This window comes from Cylas formicarius, unplaced genomic scaffold (assembly GCF_029955315.1).
Source record: "Cylas formicarius isolate icCylForm1 unplaced genomic scaffold, icCylForm1.1 PGA_scaffold_3__17_contigs__length_32017465, whole genome shotgun sequence".
Lineage (NCBI taxonomy): Eukaryota > Metazoa > Arthropoda > Insecta > Coleoptera > Brentidae > Cylas > Cylas formicarius.
The window spans coordinates 8193012-8206611 of NW_026844326.1; the positions used below are offsets into that span (position 1 = coordinate 8193012).

Genomic DNA, 13600 nt, shown 5'->3' on the forward strand with positions numbered 1-13600 from the left:
TTCCGCCACACGGAAAAGCTTCATGTATGCGCCAAATATGTAGCCGATTGCTTCAAATTTCGGACAGTTAACGTGTCTCATAGCAACGTCCAAAAAATAGTCGAAAATCGCGAAAAAAGATAGATGCCGGCTTCGGATCGAGGCCATTTCTTACAAGCTGACGTATCTCGTGTAGGGTTAAAAAGGAGGCAAATTTCAATTTTGTAGCTCCAACGGTTCGTAAGTTATTTAGGAAAACCAAAAGACGACAACGGAGAACGGAGAACGGACAGACAAAAAAAAATTTTTTTTAACCGAAAAATTCGATTTTTGGAAAGTAAAAACATTAACACATTTGTGTTAAACACGATTACTGGTAACTTCCCTATAAATATTAAGTGAAAATCATGGATGACGGAAGAAATATTAGACATAGAGAAGACTTCTAAAAAATAATAGAAATGGTTTCAAAAACTTATTTCTAAGTTGGGTAGAGCGACAGTAAAAACAGCATGGCGATATCTTCAATTTTTAAACTAAACTGAACGATGTTTTATTTTTTCACATTCATTGAATTAGGCTAAAACTGAAATAGTTAAGGGCTGACCAATATTTGGGTCTCGTGTTCGATTTACATTTTCTAATTTTAAAATTCCAAAGCAAAGTTAGTTTAATAATCCGACCCTGGAAGATGCCTTATCGAGGGATTTTAGTTATACGATTATAGAAGTGAATCCGTACTTTCTTTTCGCGAAAATAAAACAATTAAGACGTGTGCATTGTACGGGGCGAGTCAACGATAAAGTTCACTATCTCATTGGTTTGAAAAGTTATGAGAAAATGTACAATTTAAAATTATTTTAAAGTATACGGGGTGGTTCAAATAAACATGATGAATACAACATACGTTTCTAAAAACGGAACATCCTATTTTCAAATGTTGTTTTAAAAAACTTTTTATTAATAATAATGCATATCTAAAACCTAAATCTAACAGTTTTTCCATTATTTTTGAAAGTAAAGAAAGCACTCATATTTGATATTAGCTTTATTCAAAGATGAAATAAAAGATATATGGAACGGAATTTGTATTAGACGCTATATGGTGTTGAAAACAAACAAATATATATGTACGGTTTCAATTTGGAAAATTTCGATTTTCGTAAATGGCACACCATTTTTTTTTGGAACAGTCTTCCATGTATCATGTCATTCTATTTTAAATGCTTTGCAATTTATTTTAACTCCTCCAAGATTTACTCTTCTTTTGGTCTAAGAATATTGTTCTTCCTAGTTGGCCATGACAAAACTGTTAGCCAACAGGGCCCTGTTAAGACTAAAAAATGAACAGGAAAAAGAACGTTATTGGAGCCGTAGATAAAGCAACTGACAGTTATCAATAATTTTGGTTAAAATATCAGTCAAATTTTAAATTGACACAAAAAGTAAATAATATTAAATGAGTATTACTCCAAATTAACTTAACTTATTTTTGATTATTATCATGGCCTAATAAGTGTTCAAAAATATTCCCTTCTACTTGAATACACATGTTTAGCCGTTTTCGTATATTTTCTTGGACGTTCCCTAGCCTAAACAATGTTATTTTTCTGCACCTGCCCCGAATCCTATTTTACATATCTTCTGGTGATGTGATAAACACTACCTTCAACCTGTGCCTACAAAAAGAAAAGTGGTTCGCAAAAAAAAAATTGGTCCAATAACTTTAAAGTTCACACCACACATTAAGTGACTAATGGTTTTGGTTTTGCACTTCCCGTACCCAGAATGGATTAACTGGATAATGACAATGTTATGACAATTAACTCCACCATTACTACAACAAGTAGCTTCATCGGAAAGAAATTATTTCAGACAAAAAATTTGGATCGGCCTCCATGGCTTCATGTGTAAGGGTCCAGAAGTTTACCGTTTCTTCAAAATCATGGTCTAGAAGTTGGTGTATTTGTGGTTTCTAGTGGTAGATTGGTATTACATAAGCGAGCTACTTGAACGACAAATAAAATTTCCAATTATTTTTCCTTAATCCGGTTTTCCACTTTGTTTTTTTTATATTCAGTACTACCATTAGCATCAAACACGGAAGGGATTGTCTAGTTGGTATATTCCCAGAAACTATTTTTTCTGCCTCGCCCAGTACATAAATCATATCAAATAATATCTTTTAGAAAAAATGAAAATATATATGCTTATAAAATTCTTCGTAAATCTAGTTTCGCTTTATTTCGTGAAAGAATGCATCATACCTGTAAAGAAATATCCAAATTGCTTCCATATTGTCACCATCCAGGTTCGATGCCCTTTCAAACATGACTCACGACAAATCTCAAAATGTTCGTTTATCTTCTACTCAGAATCTCATTCAAAAATTTGACAAACTTCAACACTAGTGAATTCACCAAACTGTTCTCTCATAAACACTGTGGTTAATGTATCATCGCACCAACTTTCTGAGACGGAAAAGTCGGTGCTTGCAAAAGGTTCCAACTTCGTCTTTGCCCAACGTATTATCCCAAAAGAGGAAATCATTTCAAATTTTGTATCCTGAACAAACTGGCTTCTCAAACAGGTAATGAAGTTCGATTTGAAACCGCAAAAATCCTTAACAAATCAAAACTTCCTAAGTCTATTATTTCAATGCCTCAACGCATTGTTGTAAAATTTCTAAAATTTAATCTCCTACTTCATAAGTCATGAACACAAATGAATATCAGGAAAAAATTCAAGACATTGTTACAAACGGATCCTATCGTCAACTTAAAAAAGATCCTACATCATATATGTAACGCAACCTTAAATATGTTATTAAAAATCTGTCACCGTTTAGGACTCTAAAATTCCTCATCTCTACGGACTCCCTAAGAGTTACAAACCAAAGTTACCCCTTCGACTTATCGTCAGCACCATTGATACATATTTTCTAGCAAAATATCTATCTACATTAAAACAGTTAAAACTGATATTTTCGTAATTAATTTCATTGAACAATTAAAAACCATGACATTAGATTCACAGGACATTCTGGTTAGTTTCGGCGTACTAGAGTCCCTATTCCTGAAACTCAACATTATTTTAGATATATTAAAATCCGTGAATCGGAAACCAAACCTTCTCATCCTAATTCAAAAATGATTGTTCGGAACATATTTTTCTTGTAACGATCGAATCGTCGGGAACAACTATAGAGAATTTTAATTCTGCATAAGAGAAGCAATTTAAAATATTTAGAAGTATTTAAATGTCGTTATTTTCAATACTTTTCAATACATTGTTTTAATCAGGGAATAGTCAGTATTATTATTTTTATAGATTACGAATTTAGATGTGTATTATTACATGTAATCATCGATTACAATTTTTTGACGATTTGACGTTCATTTAAATATTTAGACTAAGCTTCTGTTAAAGAATGTGCTGAGTTTCTGAGTTTTTTTTTTAATTTTTTTCAAAAGTTCCCACTCTCGATAAACTTTAATGATTTTAGTGACAGCATTATATGGTTGACGGACGGGAATACCAGTAGGTTTCCAAACTTTCATAACATCACGAATCACTTCATCAAAACACTGTCGAATTGTGAGGTTAGAATCTGTATGCTTGTAGAAAAATTATTGTAAAACTTTTCTTATACTCGGTAATTTTCGTTTACTTAATTTTCTACATGAAAAAGTAACCAAATAAATAAATTTTCTTTTCAGCCATTTTACTGATAATAATTGAAATTACCGAGAGCTTTAAAGAATGAAAATACACAATAATTTCTTTTTCTACTCCCGTCTGTAAAATACCTAATTACGCACCGATCTAGCGAACGGGAAGCGTCACTTTACCACGACAGTTTCTTTTCCCACGATTCCGAGCCACTTCGGACATTTCCCGGATTTTACCGCACGGGTTTGGGAGCAATCGGATGTTTTCGGATAATTTCCCACGCTTTGAATTTTGACATTTGTCAATTCTGTCATGTCAGTGAATGTACTCGTGTTGTTTTGCGAAAATGTACCCAAAGTCTAACGGTCGTAGAAAAAGTGTAGTATGCAACACGTTCAGTAAACTTTTTAACTCACTCGCTCCGCTCGTGTCAAATAAACTCGTGAGTTAAATGCCGTTTACCGCATTTGTTGCAGACATCATTTGACAACGGTACCATATGACCTAATATAATTAGTGCTGCCACCTACACTACGTACTGACAACCATTTTAAAATTTGAAATCCATAGAAATAAAACACTGGCTATTAATTAGAATAAAAATTTGGAGAAATTATGTAGATAAAAAATTATTAGAAGCTATTTCTGAAAAGTTCAAAATTTAGTAACTTTTAATGGCTGTAATTAATCTTCTTTTAATGATAATCGTACTGTGTTATACGGTTTTGGAAGGCTTAAAGATTCAACTTTAACAATAAAAATTGATTTTTTTGCAAAAAATCGCCAATATTATACGTAAATTTAATAACAAAATACACTTCAATACAAACTTTCAAAGATAATGAATCCAAAAGCCACATACTTACCACTCTTGCCACATTTAAACAATCACATTTCAGAGGTTCTTAAGAAATATAATCTTAAACTAGGCTCAAAGAACATGAATGAATCTTAAAACTATGTCAAATAAACTCATTAGCAGCTGCCGAACACAACCATGAAACCGGAAATGAAATCCAAACAAAAGAAAAATACGAGCATCCATAGAACACTATAAGTAACCAAACAATCTGGTCTCTGGTCTTTAACTGTCAGCAATATGCGGATCAATCATCCTAGACAAGCTTCTCCCCCCTCAAACAATATATAGGCAGGTGCAGAGTAGAATAGGAGCCAGTTTCAGTTAAGCTCTGAAGAAGGCAACAGAATGATTGGCGAAACGTCAACAAGATCGATTCATCAACAACCGAAGCAGGAAGTTTGTAAATATTAAAAATATGCGTGGTCTGCCAATTATGAAAATATAGATTTTTCAGTTTTCAATTTAGAGTTTCAGTTTTCAGTTGAAGAATTTCAAAACGAATAAAAAAAACAAAAATAGCTAAAATTTTTGGGACTAATGACTCACCCTGTACTGTCTTATTAGTTAGAGGGGAAGACAAAAACAGTTTACCTTTTAATTAGCCTTAGATTGGTAATCAAAAGGTACTGTCTGGCTTGAATGAACTTGCTAACAAAAAAACAAATAAAACAGACGTATTAAAATAGATTAGAAGAGATTATATGTGAATTGATTTGGAATACACAAGTGCAAGGATTTGTGGATTTAATTATTTTATTTATAGAAGGAGATATTGTTGAGGGAATAACCCCGCCATAAAATAAGATTTAATAAATAGTTTAATTGTTTCTTCATACTAAAATTATTTTGAAATCCACTTAGTCCACTATACAAATTAGATCTTTCCATACATCATGACAATAGTTACGAACCATCTTTGGTAGATAAGATTACATAAAAATCGGTTTCTAATAATTATGAACTATATTTAACCCATATTAAAAATCGAACCCAAAATTTTTAAAACAAAATTTCAACAAACGTGTGGTCCCAGGATTGCTTTTAACACTGAAAAAACACCAGGAAAATATTTACAAAACAATAAAACTCAGTCACACAAGACACAAAAATCCAGAGTCTACAGGTTAAAATGAGGATCATGTCCTGATATTTGTATTAGATAAACAGGTAGAACATTCACATAACTTATTAACAAACTTAAAAGAGCGTACGAAATTAAAAATTGGTATTATAATTATGTAATTCATTTAAATTAGGTATGTACAAGTTTGATTATAATATTGATATCTTACATAATGAATCAAAAACCAAAAAAAATAAGTTTATTGGAAGCTACGGAGATTAACAAAATGAGATCTTCGAATTCAGCTACAAGTTAAATACTCTACAATAACTGTGTTTTGTTTATAGACTTCCTATTTATTTCCTGGTTTATTTCCAGATTTTCAAAAGAGCAATAGTGGAATAGAGCAACTAACTAGCTGAACTTTTCCAAGGACAATTAAAAATAAAAACTCCATTTTGAAAAAAAATCGGCTATTTTGCCAGTTTCTGCTAATTTGTAACTTTTTACTGTGATTAAGTAATGTTACCAAACCAAAACCAACTAAAAAATATTCCAATTTTTGTCTGCTTCTGTTTCTAAAAATGGGTGCTAGTTTATGAGATAATTAAAATCGCAAAATCTCCTGGGACCTCAAGTAAATGTTATCAACGAGTTTTGTTCACCAAAACCTGACGTCCTCCTGCTTTTAGCCAATCAGGAATTTTCGCGACCACGCGACAACAGGATAAGTAATTTATTACTTTAAAGTCACATTAAAGAATAAAAAGGGTATTTGTTGGTAAGTTAGCCAAGCTAGATGTTCAACAGGCCTGTGCCCTGAACTTGCGACGTAAGCTTACGACTTATTATTTCTGTAGTATTTGTTACCCCTTTTATTAGAGCAATAGTATATTATGCAACAAGTGCGGTAAACGGCAGTTTACCGAACGTGTTGTATACTATACTTTTTCTACGACCGTTACTTTTTCGCAAAACAACACAAATACATTTGCTGACATGACCGTCAGAATTGATAAACATGGGAAATATCTGAAGGAAATGTATGAAGTGGCTCGGATCCGTGGGAAACGAAACTGACGTGGTAACTTGACTCTTCCCGTACATTAGATCGGTATATAATTCGATATTTTACATACGGGAATAGAAAAAGATTATTTACATACTAAGAACACACGAGAAAAGATTTACAAAAAATCGAAAAACGTTACATAAGGAAAATTGAAGTCGTTTAGGCCACAGGTCTATTAAGAAAATAATTCGAAATGGAGTTGTTCGATATTGTCCCAAGAAGTTTTGATTTCTTTTAATGTTCCAAACGAAGAAATCCATTAATGTCAAGTCCGGACTTTTCTCTGGTCAACCAATATTTATAGTTATTCCACGTCGTGAAAGAAAATTTTTGATCCGGACGACATTCTGTGGATGCGCACTACCCTGCTCTCATGTTATTTGTGATGATATATTTAGCGATATATTTTCTCTTATATCGCGCTATATTGTGTTCTATCAATAGCGTTCTGCTTACAACATTGTGTATTTACAACATTAATCGACTGCTATGGGATTTTATTTCATGTATTTGTCTAGGATTATTTATTGACCAGTATCTATTACAGTTTTTTATTGTAGTGAATGGTCTTCTGTCGGTCCATAAAGTACATTTTTAAAAATTATTATTTTCGTTATATCTATTTAAAAATTTCAAACAAAACTGCGTTCTTATAGGTCTTATGAAATTAAAATGCATTGTAACGGACTATATATCTTCAAAATTGCGAAGAAGTACGTCTCTAATGACAGGCTGAGGTGACGGAAGAAACCAGATGTTCTTCAAGGAACCCTTATATATTTGTTTTATTTTATTCATTGTGGTTTCTTCATATTTGTTTCCTAATATTGTAAATGTCTGTTTGTTAATATTTTTTAAAATAAAAATCAAAATACTACGTACAACTATAGCAGTTGACACAGGAGGAAATCCTTTTATTTTTAACGATAAGGTAAATAAAATACAAAATTTAGGGAAACCATCTCAGTGAAGCTATGAACAAGCAAACAGTGAGCAAGTGCGATTCGTAAGCAACCTACGCAGGAGCAATCAAGAACAAGCGTAAATAGCATTACAGTACCCTGTAAAAAAATTGCCAATGAAAATGTTATCAAGAGAAATTGAAACCAAAGTACCCTAAAGTTTTTGAGCTGCTAAAAGAACGAAACGTAAACCAAAGGACTATAGACATCATTCGGGACATGAACAGCGGAAATAGCACATATGTAAAGGTAAACAACGAACTCTCCAGTAAAATACCAGTATCAACAGGGATCAGATAAGGAGATAGCCTCAGTCTAATACTCTTCAATATTATAATGGACAAAATAATAAAAGAAGTCAAAACTGCAGGCAGAGGATACAGAATGGGAAAACATGAGTTTAAGATAATTTGCTACGCTGATGATGCGGTTGTGATATCGGAAAATGAGTATAATCTGCAAAAAGTACTACACGGATTCGAAACAGCTGCAGGAAAATTCAATATGATCATATCGACACAGAAGACACAATCCTTGACAATAGCGGAGAACCCAGAAGATGCAAACTGGCAATTTATAATAAAAGTGTGGAGCAGGTTATGTATTTTAAGTATCTAGGGGTTAACATCACGAGCAATAGGAACCTGAAACAAGAAGTAAAAATGCAAACAATAGTAGCATCTAGGATATCGGGATTCCTTCGAACCGTGATATGGAGGAATGAATACTTAAGTATCGAAAGCAAAACACGGATATATAAAACTTGTGTTAGATCAGTTATGACATACGCCATAGAAACGAGGGCAGAGACTGCAGCTACTAAACAGATTCTTAGAACGAGCGAGATGAAGACATTACGTTCAATCACAGGGAAAACGCTAAGAGACAGAATAAGGAGCAATGAAATTAGAAGAATGTGTGACGTTCCGAATATAATAAGATGGGCCAGAACTAGAAGAAGAGCATGGAGAGATCATGTCAATAGAATGGAAGACGATCGACTGGCGAAAATCGCAAAAGAAGAGAGACCCAATGCAAGCAGACCTCCCGGAAGACCACCAAAGCGCTGGTATGAGAGCTGGACCTCGGAGTCTTAAAATAAGAAGAAGAAGAAGAAGAAGAATTTAGTGGTCAACATTTTTCGTATATATGTAATGTTGCTAAGCCTAAGTTTATGTACTTTATGTAAAGAATATAAAGAGGGCCTAAAAATTAACACCCCCTCGACCTTTCATGTCATTCAAAATTATTCGGAAACTTACTTAAGTTTCGACATGCTAATTTTTACATTTACAAATATTTACTAACCTAGAGCTTCCTTGCCTTTGAAGTCCGCCATACAAGGAGCTGTTCCAGGTGGAAATTCTGGCCAAGCTGACGTCCGTTCCGATTCTATTCAAACTAGCCATTGCACCCGCCGGAAACTGATCGATATTTGGCCCCTTTGCTATAGCAGATTCGCCGTTACTTCTTCGCGAAATTAGCGGCGAATCTCCTCCGATTTTAAACTTGGGTTTGTCGTAGATCGCGTCGACATCTTCGTCGTGTTCTTTAATTGTTTTCGGCGGGAAGAACGGCAACTTTTGACGCGACGGTGTCGTCGCATTTCCGGCCATTTCGTTCGAAATCTTTGCGAGGCGTTACGAATGCGATTGGTGGTGGGAATTTTTATACATTGTGTCTGAAAAAATGGTTATTATTTATTATATTATTTATTATTATAATTATATTATTTAGTCAGTAATAATTTCTGGACAAAGTTCGTCGTAGCCGAAAGTAAAAGAAAAGTTGGAAAAACAGTAAAAGAAGCCAGAAAAAGTAAGGCTAACTGGGAAGATCTGAAAAAGTCCAAATTATGCTATGCTACAAATTCGTTTATAGGTATAGCGTAGTACACGATAAATGACCATGACTTGACAAGGCAATTTACCTTCAATAAACCTAGCAATAAACAATAAAATCCAGATTTATAGATAGAATCGAAGAGACAAACGAACTAAAAAGAAAGTGTCAAATACTTGCTGGAAGAGAATTATTTTACAAGTATATGAAGGTAAAACTTATATTTATATTTTTATCTTTATTAACGCACAATTGCACATACTGTTTCTAGGTAGTAAAATTTAAAAAAAAACTAAAAAGACTTACTTAGCAACATAGCCAATACAAAAATCTGCTTGTAATTTAACTAACCAAAAATTCATGGCATGGGAGGACAGCGGACTTACCTAGTATACTAAGGTCAAGCTTGTACCGATTGCTTGATAGTATTTCATTAGAATGGAAGGCACGATGTGACAAAGCATAGTGACAATAGAAACGGCGATACAGAATGTATGAGAGTAATCAGATTCCGTCACTTACATTGCAACAGAAATTAAAAGCAAATGGTCGATTAACTCTGGCAGTCGTGAAATATTGCGATCATTTATGCACAAAATCGAATTTAGATTTAAAAATATTGACAAGCATTAAAGCGACCCAACAATTGGTGAAATGGAGACACAAATATGTAACTCAAATTCATCTATTTCTCGTAGCAAAACGAAATATATATTATTGAGACGAGATTTGGCTCGACACTGATGATTAGAAACGCAAAATTCTTCATCAAACAACATTCCGAATGTACCTGCAGCTAGAGGAAAAAGAACATCCTGTGGGAAAATTAGGTGCCAAACGCTTTGCTGCCATACACAGAAAACGTTAGACTACCATCAGGACATAACAAGTGAATGCGTAATAGTTTATGATAATGCTAGTTATAAAATACCAACAATCAACAGCAAAAAAGAGGAATTACAAGAATCCCTTGGTCAGCATGAGCTTCAAACGAAAAAACAACTAGCTAGTGTTTTAAGAGCCGCACTAAAGAAATTGAAACCAGACAAAACTTCAAAGAAAGACAACAGATCTACCGAAGTGATAAAAGCAATGGGACATATGGCGCTGTTGATATACTGCATTAAATATGCCAAGGGGACCGGTTAAGTGGATCCTGGTCCAAAGATTGGTCCACATCATAGTTATTCCATACATAAAAAAGGCTCCAAAGAAAAATGTGGAAACTACAGACTTATAGTATTACTTTCACATGCTAGCAAAATCCTCTTAACTATTATTAATGAAAGTTTAGAAGCTTTCTTATAATGTCAAATCCACCTGAAAAGCCTAGCTTCGCAAAAGGCAGGTGAAACAGAATATAAACGTTGGACAAATAAATACGAAAGGGACGTGAATTTAACAAGAAACCCTGTTCAACATATATAAAAAATACGTTATGAATAACGTGCTGGAATACAAATAAGGTATGCAGAGCACATTGTTCAGCTGGCAAACAAATCGGATAAACTTAGCTAGCTATGGAATTGCTAGAGAACGAAAGCCGCAACTATGGCCAGGCCAGGTCATGATCGAGATCGAAATAAGAGATGAGACAATCTCAAGTAATAAACCAGTTCATATATCTGGGAGAAAGGATAGAAAATGCAAAATGAGCAACAAAAAGTTTGGATAAAACACGAAAAAGGGCATTGTCACAACACTAAATTTCCGGGACTATCAATAAAAAAGGCATGCGCTGGAAATGTATTACTGGGTACGAGTGCTGCGTATCACCTGGATTGAGCTACGAACAAATCAATCTATTCTAGATGAGATCATAGATATAATAATGTCTTATTAATATGATAAATATTATGTTATTGTAATGTTTAGTGGATGGTTGGATGTGGGTCATCTACAAAAAACCAAATGTGCCTGTGTTCTGTGTTTATGTCATTTTAATTAACTTCCTATAATAATTAAAGATTTTCAAAGGGATATAATTGGTATAATTTTTATATTATAGAAAAGTGTTTTGTCTATATTAGATAGCCAGATAGACGACAATCGTTTCCAGATATATTTGCTCTTAACAAAATTAATTTAGTTACCCACGGATTCTTTATTCCACCGCGTTCTAAAAATTATTTCTAGGAGAATAGGGAGCAAATAATAAAGTATGTATTAGGTTACATAGAAGCATCGCCGTCATCATTTTGCAAACACATAGAAAAAGCTGTAGCGGTGCTAAAACCTACTGCCCAAAGAATTTAAATAAGTTAAAGGGTGTTCAACATCTTGGCGCTGCCGAGCGCCGGACGCAGTTTTGCCACTGGTATTTGCAACATGGTCCGACGAATGCTACGGAAGTTTGGGAATTTTTAATCGCCAAACAAGAAGAACTGGTCGACAGACAACTACCATTTAATTTTTGAACGAGCTCAACAAGGACGCTTTGGGGTTGGGGAATCATGTTTTATTTGGGGACAACAAATAGCCTATCGAATTTATGAAGGGGCTCTTACACCACGTAGGTACTTCTTGAAGAAGTTATTCCAGAAGATGGTACCCCAAGTCATAACTCTGGACTTTTAAGACCATTTCTAGATGACAACTTCCTTCAAAAACGGATAGATACCAACGGACCTCCACGATCTTCGGATCCTTAAGGTCAATTTTTTTTTATTGATTTACTTTCGAAACTCTACGAAGGAGACGAATGCCATTAAGAAACTAAGTAATATATGCGAGTTTTGCATTCGAGAAAATGGTCTCCAATTTTAACAACAATTTTTGGTACAATAATATGTTAATAATTTTTAGATATAATGTTATTTCGTGTTAATTATTGCCATAATGGACTGCATTAAGTTGAAACTTGTTACAAAGAGTAGATCATAACGTATAAAACACATTTTTTGAAGTATTGAGTTTTTTGTATGTTAATATTTGTTTACTTGGATATTGTTTTTAATAGATTAAAAATGGCCTACTACTATGCTATACTGTTATGTTTGCTTCATAACTACTAAACGGTTAGGGCAAGTAAAAAGCATACTAGGTCACTGTACGGGGGTGGTCCCAAAATCGATAATTTTTTATTTCACCCTGTATTTCAAAAACCAAGAGGGACATGATAACTTTGTTGACATGTAAACTGCGACTCTCTGTCTTTAAAAATAACTGAGATACCCCGTAAAAGTGGTCCGGATCTTTCTTTTTTGAAAGAACATAGCGAAACTAGACAACTGTGCATGCTCCTTTAAAATTTAAACGTCACATCCTTCAATATTATTTTAGCAGACAGTACAATAACCATTGAGATCACTAGAAGAGTGAAGCGCTTAAAAACTGAGGGCATTCACCTGTACCTGTTTTTTCATACCAAAAACATTGTAATATTTTTTATTTTTCACGCGGTTGCGTGGAGCAGGGTGAAAAAACACCTGCGGCTAGTCGATCATTGCACTTGGTCATTTTCCACATTGTATATTTGTAAATATTTTTTATGGTATTACTGTATCCTGTTTTATAGCACAATATATGATGTGGAAATAAAGTGACAATTATGATTATTTTTCGACATCAACACAAGTTTTTTGCATAATCCATTTCCCTAAACAGGACATAAGTTAGTCGCGACAAACCAAAGTAGACCACTGGATAACAGCCCAATAAAAAAATTATTAATGTATTTATTTTACTTACACGGTTCCCCGGGTTCAAATTGAGCCCATTCCGTTTAAGTGATTGTCACCACGTCGACCACTGTTCTTCGACTAACGCGACGATGCAGAGCGGGCAGGTGATCCATTTCGTTTAAAAAAAATTGCCCGCGTTTCAAATTGCGATTGTTCAAATTAATTAACGAGAAATTGCGTTCGTCCAATCTTCGAAAAACGCGTTACCGCGAAATAGTACTTAAGTAAAAGCTGAGCGCGGTGAAAAGTGGCGGACCTCTCAGTAAACATAATCGCTTAACTCTGTATCACGTTCAAGGTCGTTGCGGTAATTTTTCGATGGGCTCGAGATGTTCGTGATTGCATTTAGAAATTTTAGAAAAATATTTTAAATCTATCTTGCTCGTCACGCCGGATCAGGGCAATACTGGGCGTTCTAGTTTTGAGAAAATCAGTTTTAAATCATGTTTTGATAACTCAGTTATC

The 13600-nt window shown here is 34.0% G+C and overlaps 1 protein-coding gene across 3 annotated transcripts in view; it reads right to left on the minus strand.

Annotated features, from left to right (window-relative positions):
• LOC132699170 (G protein-activated inward rectifier potassium channel 3-like) overlaps window positions 1-13371 on the minus strand; it is a 55074-nt gene extending 41703 nt beyond the window's left edge. For all 3 annotated transcript variants that reach the window (XM_060665732.1, XM_060665731.1, XM_060665733.1), the window contains exons 1-2: window positions 13143-13371; window positions 8919-9291 (exon numbers count right to left, since the gene is read on the minus strand). In XM_060665732.1, the coding sequence (XP_060521715.1) occupies window positions 8919-9226 (308 nt within the window). In that variant the 5' untranslated portion in view covers window positions 9227-9291; window positions 13143-13371. The remainder of the gene's footprint in view (window positions 1-8918; window positions 9292-13142) is intronic.
• Window positions 13372-13600: the final 229 nt, after the last annotated feature.